General features: G+C 38.3%; 2 protein-coding genes across 6 annotated transcripts in view; one reads left to right on the top strand and one right to left on the bottom strand.

Moving 5' to 3' along the window:
• The first annotated feature begins 665 nt into the window (after positions 1-665).
• On the top strand, positions 666-9,786 carry LOC146497501 (plexin domain-containing protein 2-like). Of its 2 annotated transcripts, XM_085141621.1 has the most exons (14): positions 666-1,414; positions 3,277-3,503; positions 3,654-3,797; positions 4,001-4,070; positions 4,509-4,631; positions 4,772-4,890; positions 4,965-5,064; positions 5,166-5,261; positions 5,420-5,501; positions 6,361-6,421; positions 6,506-6,728; positions 7,512-7,547; positions 7,981-8,135; positions 9,137-9,786. In XM_085141621.1, the coding sequence occupies exons 1-14, from the start codon at positions 1,324-1,326 to the stop codon at positions 9,350-9,352; spliced, it is 1,743 nt and encodes a 580-aa protein (XP_084997747.1). In that variant the 5' UTR covers positions 666-1,323; the 3' UTR covers positions 9,353-9,786. The 2 variants fall into 2 exon arrangements, with proteins under 2 accessions (XP_084997747.1, XP_084997746.1); XM_085141620.1 differs by lacking the exon at positions 666-1,414 and having other exon boundaries at positions 2,523-3,503; positions 7,984-9,177.
• A 107-nt stretch (positions 9,787-9,893) lies between these two features.
• myripa (myosin VIIA and Rab interacting protein a) overlaps positions 9,894-27,051 on the bottom strand; it is a 32,965-nt gene continuing 15,807 nt past the window's right edge. Inside the window, exons 5-17 of one of the 4 annotated variants that reach the window (XM_085141601.1) lie at positions 22,897-22,977; positions 21,173-21,270; positions 20,084-20,164; positions 19,786-19,932; positions 19,120-19,246; positions 17,612-18,147; positions 15,277-17,328; positions 14,377-14,433; positions 13,663-13,842; positions 11,834-11,995; positions 11,513-11,611; positions 11,347-11,407; positions 9,894-10,562 (exon numbers count right to left, since the gene is read on the bottom strand). In XM_085141601.1, the coding sequence (XP_084997727.1) occupies positions 10,546-10,562; positions 11,347-11,407; positions 11,513-11,611; positions 11,834-11,995; positions 13,663-13,842; positions 14,377-14,433; positions 15,277-17,328; positions 17,612-18,147; positions 19,120-19,246; positions 19,786-19,932; positions 20,084-20,164; positions 21,173-21,270; positions 22,897-22,977 (3,698 nt within the window). In that variant the 3' untranslated portion in view covers positions 9,894-10,545. Of the gene's footprint in view, positions 11,612-11,833; positions 11,996-13,662; positions 13,843-14,376; positions 14,434-15,276; positions 17,329-17,611; positions 18,148-19,119; positions 19,247-19,785; positions 19,933-20,083; positions 20,165-21,172; positions 21,271-22,896; positions 22,978-27,051 lie in introns of all 4 variants that reach the window. The other 3 variants (XM_085141598.1, XM_085141600.1, XM_085141599.1) reach the window with 3 other exon arrangements.

The raw sequence follows: 27,051 nt of genomic DNA, 5'->3' as shown, positions 1-27,051 counted from the left end.
CATGTTACTCTAAGACTAAAACATGATAACCTGCATTTATGGGTGGCGCGATGAACTGTGTTCATAGACCGTTGCAAAATATTGAAAAAAGTATTGTCTCACACATCAAAATCATTGTTTTCAGGTATTCAAATCAATTCCACATTTCCACAAGTTCAAATCACTTCCACGGATGTGAAAAATCAAACATTCAATATATTTTATATCTTCTTTAGGTTTCTGAAAAAATATGGACTTATGAGATTTGTATGTCATTACATTCTGATTTTATCTAAATATTCAACCTGTAATATCACAGAAATTTAGGCATTTTGTTTGTTCTTATACAAACGAGTGGGTTGCTTTGTCCTTTTCCCAGTTGCACAATCTTGCGCCATCCAACGGGAAAGGTTGGAGCTGCGTGGATGACCTGGTGCATTCACTTGTTCCCCGTAATCGTGAAACTTCAATGCAGATTAAGATAAGATAGATCTGTAATGTCACTGTTACCAGAAACACAGTTTGTCATCTCTCCATTTGTAGGTGTAGGTTTTTGCATTCAACATTCTTTGGATAGACGAGTGAGATAGACAGAGGATATTCAGATTGTTATTAATGTGAATGTAGGTGCAAGTGAAAAAAGAGCAAACTCTCATAATGTCTTCTAACAGTTTGTGTGTGTGTGTGTGATTTCTTTTGCTCTTTATATCTGTAAGACGATTATGATGTGGGACACTTTAGTCTTAATTTTGGTGCTTTTGGTTACCTTATAATACTCATGCATGCATGGATTTTTATGTATTTGTCAAACATTGTAATTGCAGAATTGAGCACTGTGCACATCACAGGTTAACACAGTCACAGGAATGATATAGTTAATAGCCTAAGCACAAGTTTTCTGTCAGTACCTTAGGCCAATGCAGTATACTGGTTGAGATGCACAGATTCTTTTTCAAAAACATTTTTGATTTATTCAAATAGAATTCAGACAAATAAAAAAGAAATTAAATTAAATCAATAAAATGACGTTGAAGATGCTGATCAATACGACAGTGCCTGAATGCAACGTTTCTTGCAGCGTTTGACTTTGTTGCAGACTAAACTGATGCAGAGAAGGCTTGCTGATGATGAACACCGATGGAGTTGGACATCAACATCACATGAGGATACATAAATATCTAACTTTGCTTCGTCTGCTTTTTTTCTTCTTCTTTCTTTTCTCTTCAAAACACTGGACTGCATTTGTCTTTTTAAATAGATAACTGCCATCAGTGAAAGAGTGAAGAATCTGTTCGGGATAATTAATGAGTTTCTCTGCGCTCAGAAACTGGAGCTACAGGAAGGATGGCGACGACAAAGACGGTTTATCTCGTCAGATGTCTGGTCTTTGTTCTCCAGCTTGAAATCAGCTTCATGAGGCTAAAATCTGCCTACGGTGAGTCATAAAAATGTAATTGACACCAGCTATAAAAATCACAGGCCCACATCGTGAATTAAGTGTTAATTGTATTATTAATTTTATTTAGACAATTTTTAAATCACTTTTTCCTTTTTAACCTCTTGCTTTGAAAGCAGTGATTTATTTATTTATTATTTTAAGACGGCAAACTAATTAAATGTTTAACCACAATGTTTTGTTGCTGGTGCTTTGTGTAATAGAGTTCATGTCTGTAAGAAAATCTAACACATCTTGCGTGGAAGCACCTATTGGCATTTGCTGTGGCGTGTTTTGAGCCCCGACAGTCACCGTGTGACAGATTCATGGACACATCACCCACTGATGTCTGGCCTCACACGCCAGGTCCTGGAGCTCCTGGTGTGAAGAATGTGAAGCATGCCTTCACTGTCCGCTGTGAAAGGAAAAGTTAGGACACTGTTGTCACTGGAAGGGAAGAGTGACCACATGTTTGCCACATGGCACCCACTGAGGAACTGTTTACATCCAGCCGGACATGTAAAAGAGCGAGTTTGCTTTCTGACGTTTTAGACATCGTATTGTCCATATCTAATCTCTTTAATATCTAATAATCAAAGATTATTTTAATGCTGTTAAAATAATCTTTTAATCTGTTTAAGCCTTTTAGTTTGGGGTGTTTCAGTAAAGCTGATGCACTCTAATACAGCAGCCTCACAGCATACAGACTGTTTTGGCAAGGTGTTGTTTTACAGGATTTGGTTTGTGCTACTGTTAAAAATGCTTAAATAAAATAGAAATATTTTGTTCTTGGAAATGTGCTCAATACGACATAATGCAATTCAGCAGACAAACCACACCCTCTAAAGTGACGTAAGAAAAGCCAGAACTTTCTGAAAGGGTTCATATAAGAAACTGATATTATAAACTTTGTGGATGTAAAGTTTATGACAGCACGTCGTGTTAAAATACAATTGATGTTCTTAATTATTTAATGCCTACTGTGATACACAGTGAGTTTTGTGAGTTTTTCAGCATTGTCAGTACATTTTTGTTGTTGTTAAAAACAATTAATACAGTGCACAAACACATTTTTAGGAATACATTTGGCAAAAAATGACAGATGTAGAGAAGTTATACAAATTAATACTACATAATAATAATACATTTCATTTCTTTTTTTAAATTTGTATTAAGGTTCAATCAGATCAGACTTTACAGAGTTAATTAGAAAAGCGAAATTGTAATTAGAAAACAAACTTTTTCATTTTAAATTATGTGTTTGTTTGTTTACTGATTTGGGAAAAAAATCAGTACCTTAAAATGGAAAGAAGTAAAAGAAAAGCCTCAAGAGATCATATTTGAGAGGTACATTTAATATTTTCGATTTTATTTAAAACTTTGTCAGTTTGGTATTTTTGTAAGTGCTCAAGTTACAGTAAGTTAGTGATCTGCTGAATATTATATTGTCAGATTTTGCTTTATCTACTACATCTGCAAAATCCACTAAATCTGTTCACTGGACTCTTCAGTGAAATGTTGTCTAAAGCCTTCAGTCAATAGATGTTTAATTAGATTTGTTATGATGTTTGATTAGAACCCCTTTGTCTTTTATAAGTATAGATTTTTTAAAGTTTTTTTTATATCAGAATAAAAGAGAAAATTGCAAAAAAGCAAAACAAAAACAAAACAAAACAACAGAAAGACAGAACTAAAAGCACTGGTTTATAATAAATTGATTTATGATAAGATACATATGAAGCCCTATAAAATGCTTCATACAACAAATGCATAATTTTTTTATTTGGCTACATTGTTGTTGTCTCATTAAAAATTCTAATCTAATCAACCTATTTTCTTTGCTCTCATCTGTTACTTCTTAGGAGTCTACCCTGCCAACATGCAGGAGCCGTCTCCTCCAGAGCAGAGGTTATATATAATCTCTGTGAACCACCAGCCCAGAGAACGGAGGTGGGCATCTAGGCCCAGGTCTGAGGCCCCTGACAGGACTGCAGATAAACGAGGCCACTACAGAAACCAACACCAGTCAGAGGAGTCAGATCCAAATGTAATGATGGAGGATGAGCCCAGTAATTCTACACAGATCGTAGTAAGGTTATTCTGCTGCAAAGACATTCAACAGCAGAGTTAATGTAATACAAATATTACTGTATTACTGATTTAGTGTTTAAAAAAGGGTACATGCAAAGATGTGATAAGAACATATAATAACATATATAATAAATATCTGCTGTTGTAGGATATGGATAATGTCTACTACACATCTAAAATCTATGCTCCTGGAGAAGCAGCTGGTAAAGAGCTGTGGGTCAACATCAGTAAAATGGAGGCGGATCAGCAGAAGGTCCGTGGCTTCCTGCCCACCACTCACCGACAAGCTGAGGTAAGAGATCAGTCTGTGAAGAAATAACTAAAATAGGAACATTTCAAATTTGTGGTGAGTGGTTTATTTTCCAGGTATGATGTCCAGACTGTCTTGTACACCTTTCATATTAGTTTTATAATTTCATCTTCTTCCTAAATAAAGACAAAAAAACAACAACTTTGTTTTACCTAATTTCCTGCTTTATGTTTCTGTGCTTCCAGAGAGTGAATCTTTCCTTTGACTTTCCTTTTTATGGCCATTTACTCAAAGAAATCACAGTTGCAACTGGAGGTGAGTCTTTAACTTCACTCAGTGTTGTTTCTGTGGAGGTTGTGAGCCCAAAGCTGCACATGTCAGGAAATCCCATCACCTTCTTCAAATCTATGAATAAACACACTTTTGTTAGTTGGAATTCCACCTACTTAATAAGTATATTCGTTTATTAAATGGTAATAAATAATTGTTACTTGCATATTTCTCTCTGACTTACAGAGGAAAATATTTAAAACAATTTTTTTTTTAAATTTTTTTCTGTATTTGAAGTTTTATTGGGGCAGTATCAATGCCGGAGCTTTAGTGATTCAACGATCTGACCGTTGCATTGATAAGAACAAAGTACATAAGTTAAATTAATGACTGTGTGCAATTTACATGACAGCTGTCAGTGTCAACTGATTATAATGTATAAAAAGTTACTGATGCTAACAGCTGCACATCTTTTCCTACCAGGTTTTATTTACACTGGAGACATAATCCATCGGATGCTCACAGCCACTCAGTACGTCGCTCCTCTGATGGCGAATTTCGACCCGAGCCTGTCGAAAAACTCATCTGTGTTTTACTTCGATAACGGTAGGAACTGTTGATTTTATTTATTTACTATATTTTTACTGAATAGACGCCCTAACATGTGCTGCATACGGTTGGCAGGGAACATGCAAACATACATAAAAAACATTACAGTATTGTGTATGTCCATGTCCATCCATTAGGCACAGCATTGGTGGTTCAGTGGAACCACCTTCACCTCCAGGACAACATCAGCGTGGGAGCTTTCACCTTCCAGGCCGTTCTGCACAGTGACGGGCGGATTGTCTTTGCCTACAAAGAGGTGGCTTTTCTTCTCCCTTTTGTGTCAATCTTATAAAACAAAGTAAATTTATTCATGCAGTTTTTACCTCATAGATTCCTATTAGCATCAGCGACATCAGCTCTGAGAATCATCCTGTCAAAGTGGGCTTGTCCGATGCATTTATGGTGCTTCGTGAGCTAGAGCAGATTCCCAGTAAGTTGAAAATTTGTCCTGTTAAAATTTCATCAAAATACTTTCTTTAATTATTAGCAGCTTATATGTGACATCTTTGTTTTCTATCCGACATGCGTCAGATGTTCGTCGGAGAACCATCTACGAGTATCACAAAGTCGACATTCCAGTGTCCAAAATCTCCCGTTTAACAGCTGTGGAGATGCTTCCTCTCCCTAGTAAGTTATTCCTATTTTTAATATCATTTGAACCAGTCAGTATTCAAAGAATGTATAATATTTGTGCTACAGGGTATTTTACTATTATGCTGTTTTATCTGCAGAAGGCAAAGCAGTTTCTTCCTCCTTACTCTCTCTATGTTTGTCTGTCTTCTCAGCGTGTCTGCAGTTCTCCAGCTGTGGCCCATGTGTCACTTCTCAGATTGGCTTTAACTGCAGCTGGTGCAGTAAGCTACAAAGGTAACGTGGAAAAGCAGTCAAAGAGATCTTACCAGTGAATTTGCCACTATTTTAGGAATAGAAAATGTTTCATGGTCTAATGTGGATCCATTAAAATTAGAGAATATTTTTATTCACTGAATATTTTTATTTCAGTGTGAAACTGAGGCATTTCTCACTTTGGATAAATATGAAGATATAATAACTGCATTATCTCTCATTTTAATAATAATGAATTCTAAGTATTTTGTACATGCAGCCTATTCAACCTCACAGTTTATCCACGAAAGTTTTTTGTTGTTGCCCAAAGTTTGTTCAGTTCAGCTCTCAGTCAGTTGCGGTTGCGCGTGCAGGGATACGCTCACTCACTCACGCTCAGTAAACGTGATTCATAGGCGGTGCTTCCTGAGACTGTCTCATATCCTGTCACTGTGAGTAAACAGAGCAGGCTCGCAGAGTCATTCGCATGTCATTCACATACAGTACAGTCAACAGGAAGCCTGCAGAATAGTCAGCAGCCCCAACTACCCGAATCTGGCCTAGCGACCTTAAGAGATGAATATATAAGTTCACTGCAGTTAGCAGGAATATGCAGCTGAATCTCCTGTCAAGCACTGAAGAGTCTAATAAACGTATCTTTTAAATAAATAATTGTAATACATTTAGTGATTTGTGACAATGAAAAGGTTTTTAAATATTTTGTGATTATTATCCACATCTCCAATAAATCATTTTAATTTTAATTAAAAATTAAAGCATCAGCTGCCAGCACATGGTGGATAACTTAAATCTGCTTTTGGAAACATTCATCTCCACGAATAAAGCGGGTTGTGCTCTCACAGAGTGAAAATGTAACAGCAGTCATTTCATTCTTTCTCAGATGTTCCAGTGGTTTTGATCGTAAACGGCAGGACTGGGTTGACCTCGGCTGTCCAGAGGAGGTTCTTCTGCTTTTCTACATAAAGATTGACCACATTAGAGCTTAGCACCATTAGCGTCAGTCTGAACACACTTTTGTTTCCCAGAGGCAGAATCTGCGATGTCCCCAGATGACGGAAATCACAAATGCCACATCACATCACCTGAGACACCGAACCCCTCCAGTTACTGTGTCTGCAGGGCAGCAGAGGACCCCGGGCATGACCTCCACCCCCGAGATTCCCACTTTCACCATTCCCTCAACACACAGCAGCATCAGCAGAGAAACAAAATCACATCCACAGCGTCCCACCAACAAATCTGCAGATGGTAAACTCACAAAGCTTTTTTATCTGCTTTAATAGTACTCATAGTTTGTTGTGACTGATTGTCTGATCACTTGACTCTAATCAGAGAAACAATAAGAATACAAAAACTGGTTTTGAAATATAATTGAAATAATTTCTTTGCCTTGATTACACTTTTATTTTGTTTGCCTTATAAACAAATGTCAGTTTTCTACTAACATAGAGGAGCGTGGATGCCTTTAATGGAATCCTTTTGATTGTTAACATTAAAATGAATCATCTTGAATGCTGAATCATCTGAGATCACTCTGTCGCTGTTTGTGCAGACTGCAGCTCTGCAGCGCAGCCATCATTACAACCCCATGAATGAATGTTTGTTGTTGTTGCACAGTATCCACGCTTGGTGTGTTGTGGAACATCTGACAGGGTGGGGGTCAAGTGGCCAGCTATTTCCCAGCCCCCTGTTAGCTCATAGCTGAGCATATACAGCGCCATGTTAAATACTGCATGATGTCCTCAGTGTGCTGAAGGATGGCCTGATATACGTTCATCACTCTGGCAGAGTGAGAAGGATTCAATATCCGACTCAAGCCAAAAATTTTTTTGTTGATTATCACTTTTTTCTTTCTTCTGCAGACTACGTTTTAAGTCAAGTCCACTGAAGTGAAAGCTTAGGAAGAGAAAATTAAGTTTACAGATTGCTCAGAAACCGCCACTTGTGAAATTTAACCAAAATATTTTCTTGTCATATCACAGCATGTCATGTACTGTGTGCATTTAAAAGTCTTTGTTTTTCATTTTCTAGATGGTGCAGAGACTGCTTTTCACATCAGTGATGCACGTAAGTCACAGTCGAATGAAAGTGCCTCATGCAGTTCTATTGGACCTGAAACGGTCTCTGCTTTCCAGCTCCTTAGTCCAAAGTGTGTGATGTTAAACTGCACCCATGTGAGAAGTGCACGTAATTTCCTTAACAAATTCACATCCAGCGAGTGTGTGTGTGTTCAGTCTTGCTTCCTCTGCGCTCTACCCAAGCAGTACCTCCGCCTTAGTCAAACACAGTGTTTCCCCATAGTGAGAATGTGTCTGAGGCAGGCCTCCTATTGGGTTTCGTGTGAAAAAGCACCAATTCACACAATGTCGCAACTTAATGAACCTGATATTGTTCAAAGTTGGTACGATTTTTTATGTCGAGAAAAATGAAAAGTTAACGTGACTGCAGCAGCATTTACATTTAAGTCTATGAGCTGAATCTGACCACTCTCTGTGTACAGCAGGAGAGGGGGAGAACACAGACACCTATGAGGCATCGCCGATGCGTCTGCTGGTGGGAGTCCTCGTAGTGATGGTCCTGCTGGCAGCAGCCATCTTTACATACATCTACGTGTATAACCACCCCACGTCCAGCGCCAGCCTCTTCTTCATGGAGGTGCGTCAACCTAAAATCTGCCAAGATTTCCATAACAGACTTCCCTGAAAAAACGGCACTAGTAGTACGGCTTAATTTATTTGAACCTACAATTGCCAATATTATATTTATGCAAAATCACGAGTTCCTAGATCCTTTTAATTCCCCCCTCTTTAAAATTAAACTGGAAATACAGTGAATTTTAATAAATTATCAGAAGCAAACCTAACACAGTAAACATTTGGTTAGATTTATTTTGGAGGAAACTACTCACATTTACTAAGAAACTAGTTACTCAAACTTCCCTTTAAAACATGATTTTAAATTAATGTCCAGACATTGCTCGACATTTGCAGACATTACTCATCAGTTATTTCAGTGTGTTTGGAGAAGTTAATCAGCACCAATGAGTCACCTTGTTTTTACTTCCTATTGAACCTACAAGTACATTACTGAGTATGTTTTACACTCATGTACAAAAACATGCAATCATATTCCAAACAGTGTAATTATATAAAATTAAATAATACATATCTTTTGTTTGGTGCTATATAAACAAAATTGAACTGAATTGAAATGAACTGTTTTAGCAACGTGGAAATATTTCCCATTGAGAAAAATACTTGAAGTGAACTTTAACTTTTTATTGTATGGCTCTTATTTTACTCGACATTTGTTGTGAGAGCTCAGCCAAAATTCTTCCATCAGTTATTATAATATTCAGTGAAATATGGACTACACATGGATTTTACATACATTAAATACGTCTAAATAGAAGTCAGTCTGATAAAATTGGGCTCTGTGTTAAAACAGAAATGAACACTTCTAAAGTGGAGCATTATGTTTGCTTTAGGTGAAATGTGATGAATGTTTATGTGATCTTCATGAGTGTTTGTTGTTGGACCGTAATGACTGCAGGAAATGGGGGGATAATAGAATGGGCACTATTTTTAATAGTTTTTTTTCCTTGAACTGTCTGCTAATTGTGCCCCCCCCCCCCCCCCCCTCCACCAACCCCACAGCGACGCCCAACCCACTGGCCAATCCTAAAGTTCAGGCGAGGCTCGGGTCGTCCTTCCTACGCTGAGGTGGAAGCTCCCGGTCAGGACCGAGACAGCATTGTGGTCATCGATCCCAAAAAGTGTTTTGTGATTTCCGACAGACGAGAGAGCGAACAGAAAGAAGGATTCGTCATTCCTGATCAGAGGGAGCGCTTCCTAAGTTCAGAGACCTCCTGACCAAAACTACAAATCCCACCATCCTTTGAGAAAGATCTGGTTCTCGATGGACGTCTTCTTCCTCTTTCAGATGCTACAGTTTATTTGTATTTAGCTGTTGCACTTCACTTTAAGGACAACAGCTGAGTACACAGAAACACAAAAACACCAAACCTCTATGAGGAAAGTGTTGCAATTATGTTTATGCACCAGTTTTACCTCCTGTTTGTATCCGTTAGGCCAGCCACAGCACTTCTATGAAGTATAAAGGACAAAATAATGAGTTTACTCTGCTCAGGTCATCCGCTCATTTTTACCACAGCTCCACAGAGAGCGCGAGGTGATGCTGCTGAATGGTTTAAACCACCTCTCAAAGACGGCCTTTATTTTCCACAGCTGTCCTTCCCACACCTTCACAAAGAGGAATGTCATATTTGAGTGTCATTTCCTCATCTCAAAATTACAGACTAAATTCCTCACCGTTACACCCACATCCACCTGAGGTGGAAAACAGTATGCACAGTGTTTTCAGCCCTGTGTAACATTTGCACACTGCAGCAACTTTGGCTTATTTCTCTTTATTTTCTATATTTAAAAGGCAGAAAACAACATTTACTGATTGCTTTGCAGATATGTACACTTCAACATACACACTTAAATAAAATACAGGTATACATTGTAAGTTGTTTAAATTTATATTAACTGTAGACATAAAGCAGTATCACAACATTTCTCTAACATGCTATAACTGCTCCTGTGTAAATGTAATCACTGTATTTCCTATATAATGTACAGTGTAAATTGCAGGTTTTATCCAGTAACAGCAGTGAAATGAAGACTGAAACATTTTCTAAATAAAACATTAAGACTTTTTTACACCTGATGTTTAATCATTTCAGATTGCTGTTTCACTGTTTGGGGAATTAAAAAGTAAATGATTGATTTTTTTAACAGTGATCAGTGCTGATAGAAATCTGCTGGATGTATCTGATAGAATGATGCAAATCAACTATTTCCTGCATTATTTGTACATCTCATATTACACATACAGTACTAAAGTCTTATGGTATATGATTTGAGGCGTGAGAAGTTTAAAATTAAATTAAGGCAAATGGTGTCTAGATGGATTGTTTAAGACTGGCCTGTAGGCTGCAGTGTAGCAAGGTCAAGGCACTGATGTGTTGGAGGTACTACAGACGTTCTTGTCCGGTGACTTATTTGTCTTTGTACTCTAAAGCAGAATGAAAGAAAATGAGGAGAAAGACACATTAATTTGTAACCCAGGTACTGCTATAAAAGAGCAACTGCATACATAAATTGGCCTGTTTTACAAAAATATTTAAATAGAAAAATACACATTAAAAGACCTTCAGGTGTACCTAACCCGAACCCCTAATCCCTAACCCCCCTCCCCATTTGATTCAGTGTCACTGACACAAACTGAGTAGCAATTCTTGCTTCACCTATGCTTTTCCTGGCATGACACGTAATGAATTGCAAAATTTATATAATGTATAATTAATACATATTATTTAGTATGCAATGAATGTAAAGTCCATGATGCCCCAAAACAAGTGGAAATCCTGCTACAACCACTAACATTTTGCAGTATCCAAGTAAGAAACCATCTGCACAGCTATGCTCCTGGGGGAGGGTCAAATATCAAATTCATGAAGAAAAAACATGTCCTGTACTGGACATAAATTTGAATATTGTCTAAAAGCAGCTGCATGATGCAGTGAAATAAAAAGAATATGATTTGGAAAACAGGGAAGATGAAAAGTTACAAAATAAATAGATATCAATGCAGTACTCCTAGAAAATACTCTACGTAAATGCTGTAATTTTGCATTTAGCTGATATTGGGTCAATAAAAACTAACAAGTCACTTATTACATCTTAAATATAAGTTCATTATGAATAACTAAAACACTTCATGTGTTTGTTTGTTTTTTACTTAAACCATATGAAGTATTTCAAACTCTACTGTTTGAAGTAGGACAGTGTTTCTCCACCTTTCACTGGGGGTGCAGGTAATCGCCTTCTCATCTGTCTCGAGGAGTCGAGGGTGACGGGCTGCAGGGAGATGCATGTGAGAAATAGTTTTGTTTGCACGTGCAAAGTTTGACTTCCTGTTCTGATGGACTCACTGCAGTGTATTAGTGTAAACAGATACTGTACCATAACTGGAATAGTCCTGCTCTTGATCAAGCGTGACTGTGTGTCCACATTGAGACCGGCATTCTTCAGAGCAGCGATCCTTGCTGAGATGTCACAGATCTACAGCAGACGCAGAGAAAGGATTAAAATTTTGATTTTGTTTTTTTAACAAACAAAACAGCACTGTTCAATATTTGAATTGTTTTTCATTTTAATCTGTTGGTGTAATTTTTATGTTTTTACAGTCAAATCTTTTTTTAAAGGAAATACCGTCCAAATATCTGTCCATCAAAATCTCTCCTTGTATTTACATATTTTGCTAGAAATCCAACCACGACCTACCTGCAGTTCAGATTGTTGTACCCTGGCAGCTGCTGCTGCCACCTGCTCCTCCAGGAAGGACAACTCCATGTCAGACGTGGAGCTGCAGATTTCCCGGGCACACTCCTCCAGGTCACTCAGCTCAGCCTCCAGACTGTACACTGATCCTGCTGCCACGTACACCTGCAGCACATTTTAAAAATCAAATTTAAGTGTTTTTGAAACCTGCGTTCGTTTGAACTTTATTTCTCTAAAACTACTAAAATTGCACAAAACAGGAGCTAGCAGCTTGCAGTGATGGAAGAAGGATAAGTGAAATACGCACTTATTTTGGAGATTTTGCTGCATCTTAACACATTTTTGCAAACGTTTTTGTTTAATACTCATCTTCACAATAATGTCATTAAGCTATATTTGCTCATTTATGTGCTCATTTATAACTATAATTATAACTGCAATAATGAAAAACAAGTTTCACTATTTCCACATTATTCTATTATTGAACAGTTAGATAATCATAAAGGTTTTTGGTTATAAACTTTAACAGGATGTTAAAAAAAATTAAACAACATGTTAAAAAAAAGTAGGTTAAAAGTATTTATATCCTGGGTAATGTTAGGTATATATTAGATTACAAGGCAATGCAAATATTATATTTTTCATTATTCCTACCCTATCTGAGTTATTGTGTTGAAGTATGGGGGAATACATATGTGACTAATATGAAACCATTATACTTATTACAGAAGAGAGCACTTGAATTATGCATAATGTTAAATATAGAGAACACACTAATAGTTTGTTTATACAATCGAAATTATTAAAACTAGAAGATATAGTGACATTACAGACATTAATTATTATGTTTAGGGCAAAAAATAAAACACTACCTCTTAAGTTACAAAGTTTATTTCTATTGTGTTCAGAAAATGGGGATAGCAGAAGGAAGTTTTATTTTAAGCATCGGTTTGCTTGAACCACACAAAGGCAAATGTGTCCAACAGTCATGGGCATAAGAAACTGGAATTCTCTCCATAATCATTTTAAGGGTTGTACGAATGTTTCTCAATTTAAAATCTGCTATAAGAATAAAATAATAAACCGATATGAAGAAGCTGAAAATAACAGAAATTGTAGAAAGAATGATCCTTTTAGTTTGATATTTAGTGGTATTGTTGGCATTGTTGACTATATTGTTCTGTTTGTTTTGTTGTGTTGTGTTGTGTTGTGTTGTGTTGTGTTGTGTTGTGTGCAGAACAGTGTCAGAGTGTATTTTTGGCTGTAAGTGCCTACTTGTATTATCACAGATAGGGGGCAGGTGTCAATAAGAATTTATTCTTCTTCCTGCTCCTTTTCATGCATGGAAACAGTGTTACTTTAATTGAAAGGAAGGTTGTGTATAGGAAATGAATTACTGCTGTACTATGTGTGAAAAACAAACAAACAAAAAAACAATGCACGGTGGAATAACAGCTACATTAACCACAATGTTTATGTGTTAATTACTCGATGGACTCAACTGAAAATTATTAAAAATAATGATTTTAATAAATTATCTCAACAGCAAGTGAAAATCTAGTGAATAAAGTGAAACTATTAAAACAAGCTGTCACGTCACTGAGTTACTGAGAGAGAAACTGAAGCAGAGTAAATGTAAGGGGAAAAGGAAGCAGTTAAAGTAACTTATTATTCAGTTGTCTTTGTTTCTTTTTAATGTTTGTTGAAAGATTTATGGTAATATTTAATTATACTTAGCGGATCCTTTTAAAGCCTAAATTAAAATGCTGCATCTTCAAAGCAAGAGCTAACCGTGCTACATGTGATGTAGAATATCTTTAAACTAAACTCACGTTTTCCTCCAGTCTGGAGAACTGCTCGTCCAGTTTTTTGGGGTCAGTGTTGGGGGGCAGGGAGGTGGATGGGGGTGGGGTGTTTTCTCCTCCCTCCACACCCTGCAGCAGGTCTTCAGTGGCGTTCAGCACCTTCAGTATCTCAGTAGTGATGCTGCGCAGGGACACGGCTGAGTATCTCTACAGCACACAAACAGACATGGGTGTTACTCTAAATACTGACATCTCCTGGCAGTGTGATTAAAGATACCTTTATTTTCATTTAAATTAGAAAAATAAGTAAGAGTGCAATAGAACAACTGTTCATGCCCAGGTGACCAAAATTTAGGAATTCAGTGTGAAGGATTTTAAAGCTTGCAGTTTGAATTTCCTCCACATCCTGATTTTTTTTTAGGTCATACTGGGATATTAACGCTCTTACGTTAGCCTGGACTCAGATTAACTTACTCCACTCCACTTACTGCTCTAAATAAAGTTCAAAATAAAAACATCCAGATGCATGAATGAATTCAAATGCATTTCAGGAGGAGGTACAGTGGATGGTAATCAGCTATAAAAGCTAGTAAATCATTAATATTATGGATTTTCTTTTTTGGGGGGGTAACGTTGATGGCATGTTGAAAAATAACTTATGCATGACAAACATGGAAAAAAATTAAAAAACAAAAACTAATCTGAGTACCCGTCTTCAACCAAAACAAAGTTCATTCTCACCTGCTCCAACAGAGTCGACATAAACTCTATTGTTTTGTAAAGCTCCATGTCTCTACCCTACAGTTCACACAGCGCAGGAGGAAACGAAGCACACAGAGGAGAAAGAAGCATCAGATAGAAGTTAGTTGCACTCAAAACAAATGATTTCTAGGGAGTTTGCGCTGGACTTTAAAGTGATATACTGCAAGTAAAGGAGACACAGGAGAACCTAAACTCGTAGAGAGCTCTACTGGGGTGTTGGCTCTTACAGCTCTATCATAAACTCTTCATTTCGCATCGTCAGTATTGTTTTATTATGTTATTATAATCTAGTCCAATACAGCATGAAGCACTATAAGCTGTAATAACACAAATAAAGACTTCTTCTAAACTCTTAAAGGGGGCAAAGTTTGTAAATGAAATTTTAGCACAGGCCTGTTGGACTGAATATAAACACTTGAGCTCAAATGAACGGAAAACTTTCAGGAGGTGAGAGGAAAACAGCGATGAAGCAGGAAGTTATGTAAAGCAGGTTTACACAAACGTTTGTTTTCTTTACGACAGACAGAAAATAGAATAAAGGTTTGGCCAGCCAGGAATTAATCAGGGACCCTCTGGCAAATACAACACACCAGGCAGACTTGTTAGCACGATTATAAATTCTTTGGAGGGTCTTTAATAAATCTGGTTATTGGGACAGACTATGTCTGATGCAGGATTATGTGTAATCCTGTCGCACTGATAGAAATAATGAATCCTGTGTTTCTTATGAACTGACCTTTTCATTTGTAACTGGTGAAATGTGCATGTGTGTGTTTGTTTTTTCTAAGGTGCATAGGCTCACTTTACCCAGCAGACTGTTAGCAGGAAATAAGTGTCAGAAAAAAGCTTCTGAAATGGTCTCACAGCTTGAGTGCTTACATTCTGAATCTCCTCTGCTGACAGTAAACCCTCGGGCAGAGACAAAGTGCTGCTTTCTTCCATGATGTCTGCGCTTTTGTCTTTGACTTCCTTCATGTCTGTCTTCTCCATGTCTGCAGTATCTCCCCATGTCTCCAGTGCTTGCCGCTCTGCTGCCAGACTTCCTCTTCCATCCTCTTTTTCCTCCTTGTCCTCTTCTGTTCTTTCACACATCAGGGTAGCTTCACTTGTCTCAAATATCTTGGTAAATGTCAAAGCTGCAGGTTTTTCTTTAACCAAACTTTTTTCACTTTCTTTCTGCTCATTTACATCTCTGCCTGCCTTGTCTGTGTTCTCCCATTTTGCAGAAATATCTCCTTCAGTTTCCTCACTTCTGTTTTCTTCGGGATGTTTTCTCACCTCTGACTCAGACCTCTGGTGGCCTCTTTGACTTTGAGACTCCTTTGAAAGATGTCCCGTCTCCTCTGAAGCGTCTGTGCTTTGTCCAACCTTTTCTCCTTTCTCTCCTCCTTGATCACTGCTTTCAAATGTCTCTTCATCCTTTAGCTCTTTGTTTCTTCCTCCGACATTATCCATTATTGGTTCTACGTCCATGTCGCCCAAAGTCATTAACAACATGCTGCTGATTATTCTGTCGAATTCTTCATCGCTGTCCTCTAAAGATTGCCTCTTTTTCTCGCTTTCTTTGCTTTCTTTCTGAAACGTGTCTTCTCTGTCTTGGTCGGGCCACTTTGCCTCAAGCCAATTCTTTTGCTGTAAGTCGCTTCCCTGTGCTTCCACCCCTGTTTTTAAGTTAATCTCTCGTGTTTTCTCTGAGTCGTTTTCACTCTCATTTCCTTTGAATACTTCTACTTTTTCAGCGCCTAAGTGCCCCTTGGCTATTGTTTCATCCACTGTTACCCTCTCCACTGTGCAATCTTTATTTTCCGCTCTCTCATTTTCCTCATGCTGGACAGCCTCGACTTGTATCTGATTGTAAAAAGCATCCTCATGTATTACTTTTCCATCCCTGCCCTCTCTCGTTGTTTTCTCAGTATCAGCCATTAACTCAAACATGTTCACGTCCAGGTCTCCAATGGACTCTGTCCTCTCCCTATCTGCTCTCTCCCAAAGCTCTTCCATCTCAATGCTGTTCTCAGTTTCTCCTTGTTTCATCTCCTCCTCCATTTCTCCCTCATTCTCTCCAATTCTCTCCAGCTCATCCTCAGTGGAAGAAAACTGAGAAGCCCTCACTAAACTGACCAAATCGCGTAGCTGTGCTGCTTCCTCTGCTGGCAGTTTCCACAGAGACTCTTCGTCCATCGTCTCGTCTCCTTCTCTGCTCACTCTGTCCAACTCGTCCTCTGTAGATGAAAACTCGGAGGCACTGACTTGATTAACTAATCTACACACTTTCATCACCAGCTCCTCCTCGTCCTCGTCCTCTTCCTCTCCCTTTTCCTTTTCTTCGATGCCAACTTTGTCCAGCTCGTCCTCTGTGGATGAGAACTGTGAAGCTCTGACTTGTTTTTCCAACTGACATATTTTGTAAGTCAGTCCTTTTGGCTTTTTCTCGTCTTGCTCTTTATCTTCCTCCTCCATATCTTCATCGTTCTCTCTTTCCCACTCTCCCTCACTTCTGTCGAGGTTATCTTCAGTTGACGAAAAGTATGAGAGTCTGGACTGTGCAACAAGCCTGTAAAATCTGTATTTCATCTCTTCATCCATTTCTTTCTCTTCCTCATCCTCCATTCTCCTTTCATCCAAATCAATCTCCATTTTCCACAGCCTCTCATCTTCCTCCTCTACATCCGTACTTTCTTGAGTCCTTTTCTTCGTCTGTCCATCATCTCCGTCTTCATCAAGCTTTTCATTTCTTGTGGTCGAGTCAGAAACTCGTGCCGCTTGCTGCTGCAGACTTAACTGAAGCTCCTCGTCCACTGGATTGGATTTATTTACAGTGATGTTACCCTCGGAGTCAAACGGTTCAGGGGTCGTGGCTTCAGACGTCAGAGTGTCAGAGGTCACATCATCAGAAGGATGTGGTGGGACGTTGTCATTTTGATTTAAATCCTGCAAACAGAAAGAGTGTTTGACTTAGAAAATATAAATTTATTATATTTACCATTTTATTATTTGTGAAGTGGGTTTGTTGTCTTGAAAAACAGAGAGTTGACTGATTGATTTATCAGTTAACTGAGTAATCATCTTATTTCTTTATCGTCATAGATCCATGCAAACAACTGCAGAAATTAGACAAGTTTCAGAGCAAAAGCTGGCAGCTTTGCATGTTTAAAGGTCCTTGAATGACTCAGCTGGATAGTCCAGCGTCCTTTCATCTGTATTTCTTTCTTACCGACACAGGAGAAGAAGACACCCTTTCTTTTTTACTCTTTCTCCTCTTCCGTGACTTCCTCATTTTTGTCACCTTCGTCTCTCCCTGATTCCCTCCTGCTCCCTCCAGGTTAAAGTTCACATCGATGATGTTTGTCCTGTGGGATGACGAAGGTCTCCTGATCTCTGCCGGCACCTTCCGCTTTAAGAGAGCCATGAGAGGTTTTTTAGGCTTCCAGTTCCCCTCAGAGTCTGAAAACAGATCATCTTGGCTGCCTCGCTCGCCCGTTAGTGGCGATGGGATGCTGTCGCCGGCGTCAGGCAGGTGAAAGTTAGAGTCCGTCATCTTCCTGTGGATCTCCTTGAGGACGGCACCCCAGGAGCTGTCAGGCTCTGATCTGCTTTCGTTGTCTGAGCCCAGACCTTCGTAGGCTGACACCACTCCGGACTCCCTCTCCAAAGCGCTGTAGACCAGGCTCTTCCTTTTAGTGAGTAGGCTGGGACGAGACAGCTGGGCGCTCTGCAGGGCAATCCAGTTCCCATCGGGGCTCTTCAGCACTGCGGACACACCGACGCATAGAAGCATTTACACAGACATGCACATACACACACAAGGACGCAGATATCACGCAGAGAAGCAGGGAGCAGTGTGCCAAACGAGGCATATAATGATGCAACAAAAACACCCACACAAGTATTACCTACCACACCTTTAACTAGAACTGAGAGCGTGACATTACAGCTCGCAGTTCCCCAACAAGGCAGAGAAAATTTGGATATGAAGCCAGTTTGTATGAAAACTTTGAAAAGAGATAAAGTATGAAAAAAAGCATTAAATGCTGATGCAAATGTGGACCGTTTTCCTTAAAATTGTGAGACTGTAGCATTGTTTACCTGTCACTTAAATCATGTTGTTCCAGTTACAGGAGCACACATGTTGTATATATCATATGTAAATGAACCTGTTCCAACTTTTTATGGTAATACATTCAATCATAATCACCTACATCTAACGTTGTTAATAAAGTTGGCTATATAGATGATTACATTAGGTAGTAAAGTCAATAAATCTCAATAAATCAATTCAATCTACTGATAAAATAGTAGACTGAAAAGATAATTAATGTAAAAGGAATATTAAAATATCAGGTTTTCTCACTAGTTCCTCTGTTTCTCAGCAGAGCTCCTCAGGAATCATTCTGCTTTTATCAAGTAAAATGTCTCAGTCTAATGGTTCAGGGTCCTATAAAGACATGTTGGGTAAGGATTTGGACTAACCCTGACTCATCACTTATGTGCAGGATTTTATTTGAAGTCAGAAATATGAAAACTAGGTTTTAATATACAACAAATCATTTGTAAAAATACATCCATAAGCAGTCTGAGGAGGCTGAAAAAGTAACTGTGTCTAAATTTTAAGACAATTATAGAGCTTTCTGCGACAATCAGTGTGAGGAGAAAAATATACATAAAATAATCCAATTTATAACTGTGAGTTTAACATACTTGTTGAGTTTTTGAGGATCTTACCAGCGTTATCCAGCCGGTCTACACTCTTCCAAGACGACCCAGCTCCTTCCTTCTGTAATGTCTGCGGGGAGTCTTCTATAAGGCCCGGAAGGTCATTGTCCAACAGTGAGAAAGCAGATTGTGACCTCTGGGGAAAAAGATAAAAGTCATTGCAAAATTAGAAAAAAATAGTTTGGTGATATTTGAATTGATCTTTTATTTCTATAAACTGATGATAAAATAAAGGTTCTTTGTTGAATAGTTCAACCAGCAGAGGTCAGCATGTGGAAACAGAAATGATCATGTCATCCTTTGTTTCAGTGAAAGAAGAACTGATGACTTACTGTTCAGCTGCTTCTAATGTGCGTGTGAAGAAGAACCTAAAGGTCCAGCAACATTTATCATATGAAGAACAACCTTTTTACTTGACTAGCTCATTTTGACCCATGGCCTTCATCAGGGTCATCACAGAACAGACTCTAAGTACCAAATATTCTTTTTTTAAAAAACACAGCCTGGGTGGCACCAACAAAAGAAATTTTTAAATGTAACTTGTTCTTCATACTACATGTGCTCCTGGAGCTTTAACTTCTTCTAAGCAAACTGGTTTACTCATTAAGAATAAATACAAATACATTACTTGAGTTATTGGATCACAAAACGTGTTTCTGATTTATTTATTTTTACCCAGAGGCTTGGTTGATGTTTCTGTGAGCTGGACGCTTGATCAGAGGGGGACTGATGTTGATGGTGAAGGTCAGGGTTGCGTTCAAGGGCCAAGTCGTGATCATATTCTGCTCTCATCTCAGCCAAAGTCTTTCTCCTACTAATGATCTTACATAAACAGAGACTAGGATTAGTGCTGCATACAGCTCAGTACTGTGCAGATGAAAAAATAAATACAATTAAATAATTAACTCCTTTCTAATACTGGAAGATTTGAAGAGGCCTTCACATGCTAAATTATTGTTCTTATATTTTTTACTTTTTGCACAATGGTTTTGGCCAGTTCCTCAATGAGCTCTCCTCTGTGCTCCCGCAGATAGCGTGCTTCATTCTGCTTCTCCTGTTGTAAACACAAATAAAAAAGCTATTCATCGCCGCAAACAAACACTCTAAGCTGATTACTTCTCTGAATATACACTACATATACATGCTATGCTGCATCCAAAAGCTTTAGCATACTTTGAGAGATTAGTAAGAAGTAAATCTTTTCTAACATAACTGTGTTTTTAAAGACGCAACAGCATCAGAAATCTTAAGTTAGAAAGGTCAAGTGATGAATTAAACCATGCACTGCACAAAATAATTCCCCCTATATGAAAAATTTTAAAGGCTAGCTTGTTACTGGGGTTTCTTGTGAATGAGCAAATCGTTTTTTTTACCTTAAAAAAAAGGTATGCAGATATTAGATGAACTTTGTTTAAGAAAATACTTTCAACCTGCATTCTTTGAAAAGACCAACAGGGGGCGCTGACTATGGTTGAAACAAAGAAATTTAGGAAAAATGTCCCTTCAACTATGACCTCTTTAATGACCCAACCTCCTGGCTTTATGGTCGCACATACTGGGTTCAAGGCTTACTGAATACATTTTTTAAAATCATGATTTAAGTTAGAAAAGAAAAGAATGCGGTTTCATGGCAGTCCTTCCTTGTGATTGACAAGTTATAACCATACAAGGGTCACTCAGCCAAAACACATCAGCAGAAGCATTCAGATCGAGGATTCACATCATGACCTCCTCGGGTTATTTCATGGAGCTGTAACATTTTACATATAGCTATGAGCAAAGATAGCAATCGCCCTGCCATTGTCTTGTAGTATTAAACCATCTGAGTTTTGGACTGAAGCATAATCCTGATGGTTTAACTTAATCTGACTGAAAGAAAATAAAAAAACAGAATAGTCAGATTAAAAAGAAACTTCATGTAAGGTCTCTAGAGGCTATTTATCAAAGTGCAGATTGAGGATAATCTCTAACATAATGTAGCATTTCCAGTAGAAGACTGTATGGGTGGATAAAGGTTCGAACAATAAGCAACTATTTGTATGAGAGGAAAAACATGAATAACCTGATTGGAAGTGTCAAATTCAGCCTTGGAAATGGCCTCATCTATGGCCTCCTCTGCCACCCGCCTGGCCACAGTGAGCGTCTCCGCCATGCTGTGCTCTAAATGCGAAAATAACAGTCACGTGTTTTGTTGTTATTTGAAGGACTTTGGATCAAACAATTGTTTACATTGTTTACTCTGCAAAATTTTATGAAGAAGGAGCAGTTTTCAGTTCAGTTCACTTTTAAAGACATGCATCTGTCTTCATTCAGCCCCAGTTTCTGCAGACTGAGACATGACCACCAGCCCAAAGCAGCTTTTCATTCATGTTTGCCGTCACTCATCCTGTTAGCGCAGTGAACTAGGCGCATGATGACAAATGAGAGCAAGGCAGGACACAGAAGAGAACAGACTGACATGGTTGTTTGAGATGCAACTAGGAACCTGCGCCAAAAGATTACAGCTAAGATCATAAAACTACTCAATTCTTCTGCTATAAAGCATTACATGAAAGTCAGCATGGGAACAAATATGGATTCATGTGGAATCATGAGAGGATTATGTTTGACCTGGATATTGGGAAATATTTTTTTCTTGTTGAAATTCACTTTAACAGGAAATGGATCACCAATCAGGAGAAAAAGGCCAAATGTCCGAGTAGCCAAATCTGCTGTATGGCAAATAGATGGTGAGCATTTCACTGACCGATTTAGGTAAAAGATGGAAAAGCTCTCACATTTGACTGCAAATACTCTCATATTGGTGAAGGTTCTCAAATATTTGCTGTCTGGGTCTGTCTGCACCAATGACACCAACCCAGTTGCAATGGGTGTCTTTGCAATACAGGACTCAATCTGTTTGCCAACGAGTTGTATTCTTATAGTATATAAACACAAAGTTGCTAAGCGCCGTTTTGCCATTAAATTTCTGGATTTCTGGCCTGGCTGGAACTTCATTATTATCATGGAGCTAAATGAATAAAACATGTAGCACCATAACACCTCTGTTTAAGCTATTAAATTCACTCCATAAGAGATTAAATCAAGAAACATAAAATTAATAGGCCTAAAACTGATGCTCCAAGAAGGGCTAAAAAAAAAAAAAAGCCAACATTGCAATACAATACATATTGTTTTTTTGCAGAGTAACACAAGATGATCATCTGAACTGTGTTAAGTTAACAAAATCCACCTTTGTGCATCTTAATACTCTTCGCAAAAAAAGCAAATATTTCCCTGCAAACCCAAATTCAGCTTTAATATCTTCAATATAAAAGTTGATGTTATAATATTGTGCTGCAGATTGTTAAACCTCAAAAATTAAGAAAAACAGAGCTACGCTGGGACTTAAAGGCGCACGGCTCCAAAGGGCTCACTGATGAGTTAACCGACCCTTGTACTTAAAGTTACTTTGACACTTCAGTATTTTACAAATACCAGAAATACAACTAAAACCAATTACATTTAGAACTGCAAGCAAAACCTGAATGGCAGCTCTTTTTTTTACTTCATTGCTAACAAACAAAAACTGAAACTAATTAGTTTAACGTTTATCTTTGCTAGTTACTGGGAGAAAGCTGAACTGGGGAAAATCTGTAACTTTTGTACATTAAACAAAGCATTTATGTCACCACAAAGTGTCATACTTTTGACATGTGAAAATCCAAGTGTATGCATCTGTAATTACAACAGCAGGTGTACAGTACAATCAAGCATCAGTGAAGTCATAATTAAATGTGTCTGCACCTTCAGTTTGTCTGTAAAACGTTGAGTCGCTCCCGCAGACGCTGTCCTCATTGCAGATGCTCTCCTCATAGGCGCTGCCCTCTGCAGACACACACATGTTTACATGAATGTGAAAAGACTTCCACGTGGGATTAACCTTTTTATCCTGGAACCTGATCACAGGAATAACTTTTAAATAAGATGAAGCATTAAAGAGATGAAGGAGCATCTTTTTGGTCATTTTTTTAATGTGCGTTATGGAAACTACATTTGTGCAATTATGAGAATTAATTTTGATATTTTATTATGACAAGAACAGTTTTCATTGCAAATACCTAAACCTCAGCTGTGCTGTCTCAAGTGAGATGTTCTTTCCTGTATGAGAGCTTAATTTTTGATTTATTAAGTGTAAGTTTTGATAAAAATGACACTCTACCATGTTTTTTGCTTGGTTTGATTACTTGTTTCCTCACTACATTTGCTGGTAATACAGCTATGGTGTAAACAGATATACCTACACACACTTATCAACAGTATCGCTGACCGATATTTGAAATACATAATCTGATTTTAATGTCGGTAACTGCTCAGTAGAGAGCACTCAGTCACTCTCTACATAGTTTCCCCTTGCAGCTCCTGAGCTCTGAGCTCTTTTCACATCATTTAAATATTCATGCAACAATGCGGCCATTTGTGGTTATATAAGTGCATTAGTTTCCTCATGCATGGCATTACCAGCCGATCTGTGCACAGCAAGGCCTGGTTCAAGGGTACAGCTGAGTACACGGGGTCACTTCAATTTATTTAAAAGGCCAAAGAGCACTTAAGTAATATGAACTGTTCAGTTTAAAATGAAGCAAGCACTTTACTCCACTGGTTAAAACTCCAGAGACAAGCTTGATGTGAAATATCCTGAAATAGAGACAACCTGAGGATTTTTTTGTGTTTTATATGCAGGAAAAGGGATTTTGTTCTAGTGACCCCTCATGTATGTCTGCAGACATCTGTGTCATAACAGATGCATGCGATAAGAAGTATGACCCCAGAACAGCAGCTGGAGGTCACTGTAACCCTGAAGGCACCATGAATCTCTCGGGAAGGCGAGCTGACAGAGGCATGCATAAGAATATGAACTCCGCCGCAGAAAGTACTTCTCCCGTGTATCATGAATGGCAGAGTATATTCCAGTGATTTGAATAACAAATCAATAATCAACAATCAACAATATCCCACCTTTAGATCTTACAGAAATCCAATAAATTCCTTTAACCACCAATGAATTTATGAATTCCTTCAAAAATAAAACTGAAACCATTAGAGAGAAAACATTTCTAACCACCTTACAGACTCATTATTGAAGAAAATAAGAACAACCCCAGGTTTCTCTTCAGCACTGTAGCCAGGCTGACAAAAAGTCAGAGCTCTTTTGAGCCAACCATCCCTTTAACGTTAACTAGTGATGACTTCATGAACTTCTTCACAAATAAAATTTTTATCATTAGAGAAAAAATTACCAATAATCATCCCACAGATGTAATATTATCTACAGCTACTCTTAGTTTCATTGATGTTAAGTTAGACTCTTTTTTTCCAATCGATCTTTCTGAGTTAACTTCAATAATTACTTCCTCCAAACCATCAATGTGTCTTTTAGACCCCATTCCTACAAAACTGCTCAAAGAAGTCCTGCCATTGATTAATTCTTCGATCTTATATATGATCAACCTATCTCTAATAATCGGCTATGTACCACAGGCCTTCAAGGTGGCTGCAGTTAAACCTTTACTCAAAAAGCCATCTCTAGACCCAGCAGTCTTAGCTAATTATAGGCCAATCTCCAACCTTCCTTTCATATCAAAAATCCTTGAAAGAGTAGTTGTCAAACAGCTAACAGATCATCTGCAGAGGAATGGTTTATTTGAAGAGTTTCAGTCAGGTTTCAGAGTTCATCACAGCACAGAAACAGCTTTAGTGAAGGTTACAAATGATCTTCTTATGGCCTCTGACAGTGGACTCATCTCTGTGCTTGTCCTTCTTGACCTTAGTGCAGCATTCGATACTGTTGACCATAATATCCTATTAGAGCGATTAGAACATGCTGTAGGTATTACAGGTATTGCACTGCAGTGGTTTGTATCATATCTATCTAATAGACTCCAATTTGTGCATGTAAATGGAGAGTCCTCTTTACACACTGAGGTTAATTATGGAGTTCCACAGGGTTCAGTGCTAGGACCAATTCTGTTTACATTATACATGCTTCCCCTAGGCAGCATCATTAGAAGACATAGCATACATTTTCACTGCTATGCAGATGACACCCAGCTCTATCTGTCCATGAAGCCAGATAACACACACCAATTAGTTAAACTGCAGGAATGTCTTAAAGACATAAAGACTTGGATGGCCACTAACTTTCTGCTTCTTAACTCAGATAAAACTGAGGTCATTGTACTCGGCGCTGAAAAGCTTAGAAATATGGTATCTAACCAGATTCTTACTCTGGATGGCATTACCTTGGCCTCCAGTAACACTGTGAGGAACCTTGGAGTCATTTTTGACCAGGATATGTCCTTCAACGCACATATTAAACAAATATGTAAGACTGCGTTCTTCCATTTGCGCAACATCTCTAAAATTAGAAATATCCTGTCTCAGAGTGACGCTGAAAAACTAGTTCATGCATTTATTACTTCCAGGCTGGACTACTGCAATTCATTATTATCAGGATGTCCAAAAAACTCACTGAAAAGCCTTCAGTTAATCCAAAATGCTGCAGCAAGAGTACTGACAGGGACTAGAAAGAGAGAGCATATTTCTCCTGTTTTGGCTTCCCTTCATTGGCTTCCTGTTAAATCCAGAATTGAATTCAAAATCCTGCTCCTCACATACAAGGTCTTAAATAATCAGGCCCCATCTTATCTTAATGACCTTGTAGTACCATATCACCCTATTAGAGCACTTCGCTCTCGCTCTGCAGGCCTACTTGTTGTTCCTAGAGTATTTAAAATTAGAATGGGAGGGAGAGCCTTCAGTTTTCAGGCCCCTCTTCTGTGGAACCAGCTTCCAGTTTGGATTCGGGAGACAGACACTATCTCTACTTTTAAGATTAGGCTTAAAACTTTCCTTTTTGCTAAAGCATATAGTTAGGGCTGGACCAGGTGACCCTGAATCCTCCCTTAGTTATGCTGCAATAGATGTAGGCTGCCGGGGGATTCCCATGATGCATTGAGTTTTTCCTTTCCAGTCACCTTTCTCACTCACTATGTGTTAACAGACCTCTCTGTATTGAATCGTATCTGTTATTAATCTCTGTCTCTCTTCCACAGCATGTCTTTATCCTGTCTTCCTTCTCTCACCCCAACCGGTCGCAGCAGATGGCCGCCCCTCCCTGAGCCTGGTTCTGCCGGAGGTTTCTTCCTGTTAAAAGGGAGTTTTTCCTTCCCACTGTCGCCAAAGTGCTTGCTCAAAGGGGGGTCATATGATTGTTGGGCTTTCTGTCTCTGTATCTATGAAGCGCCTTGAGGCGACATTTGTTGTGATTTGGCGCTATATAAATAAAATTGAATTGAATTGAATTGAATTATTATATACAGCTACTTTCAGTACTACTAATATTTACTTAACTTCAATATACACTTCCTCCAAACCATCAACGTGTCTTTTAGACCCTATTCCTGCAAAACTGCTCAGAGAAGTCCTACCATTATTAATTTTTCAATTTTCAGTATGATTAATCTGTACATTATATATTAAACCATCATTTAAAAAGCCATCACTCGACCCAGCTGCCAACTGGCCTAATTATAGGCCAATCTCAAACCATCCTTTTATCACTTTCTTGAAAGAGTATTTGTTAAATAGCTAACTGATCAAAGAGTTATTGTTAATCTCTCTTCCATGGTGTGTTTTGTCCTGTGTTCATCTAATCACTTTCAACCACTAGCAGAAGATTTAGCCCAGTTCTGCCAGGTTTCTTCCTGTTTAAAGGGAGTTTTTCCTTCCCACTGTTGCTAAGTGCTTGGCCATAGGTAGTCATCTGTTTGCTGGGGCTTTCACTGTATTATTGCAGGGTCTTCATCTAATAATATAACGTGCCTTGAGGCAACTGTTGTGATTTGGGGCTATGTAAATAAAAGTTAATTGAAATTAAATTAAAATTAAAATTAAATCAGT

This window comes from Neolamprologus multifasciatus, chromosome 18, assembly GCF_963576455.1.
Source record: "Neolamprologus multifasciatus chromosome 18, fNeoMul1.2, whole genome shotgun sequence".
Taxonomy (NCBI): Eukaryota; Metazoa; Chordata; class Actinopteri; order Cichliformes; family Cichlidae; genus Neolamprologus; species Neolamprologus multifasciatus.
The sequence above is the reverse complement of the archived record's forward strand: the minus strand, read 5'-3'. Positions and strand labels throughout refer to the sequence as shown.

What these genes read in the sequence shown, in the direction of transcription:
- LOC146497501 (XM_085141621.1), top strand. Translation starts at nt 1,324, where the DNA reads ATGGCGACGACAAAGACGGTTTATCTCGTCAGATGTCTGGTCTTTGTT. An exon ending in AATCACAGTTGCAACTGGAG is followed by an intron (nt 4,071 to 4,508) that starts GTGAGTCTTTAA and finishes TTTTCCTACCAG; the next exon opens with GTTTTATTTACACTGGAGAC. An exon ending in GGAGATGCTTCCTCTCCCTA is followed by an intron (nt 5,262 to 5,419) that starts GTAAGTTATTCC and finishes CTGTCTTCTCAG; the next exon opens with CGTGTCTGCAGTTCTCCAGC.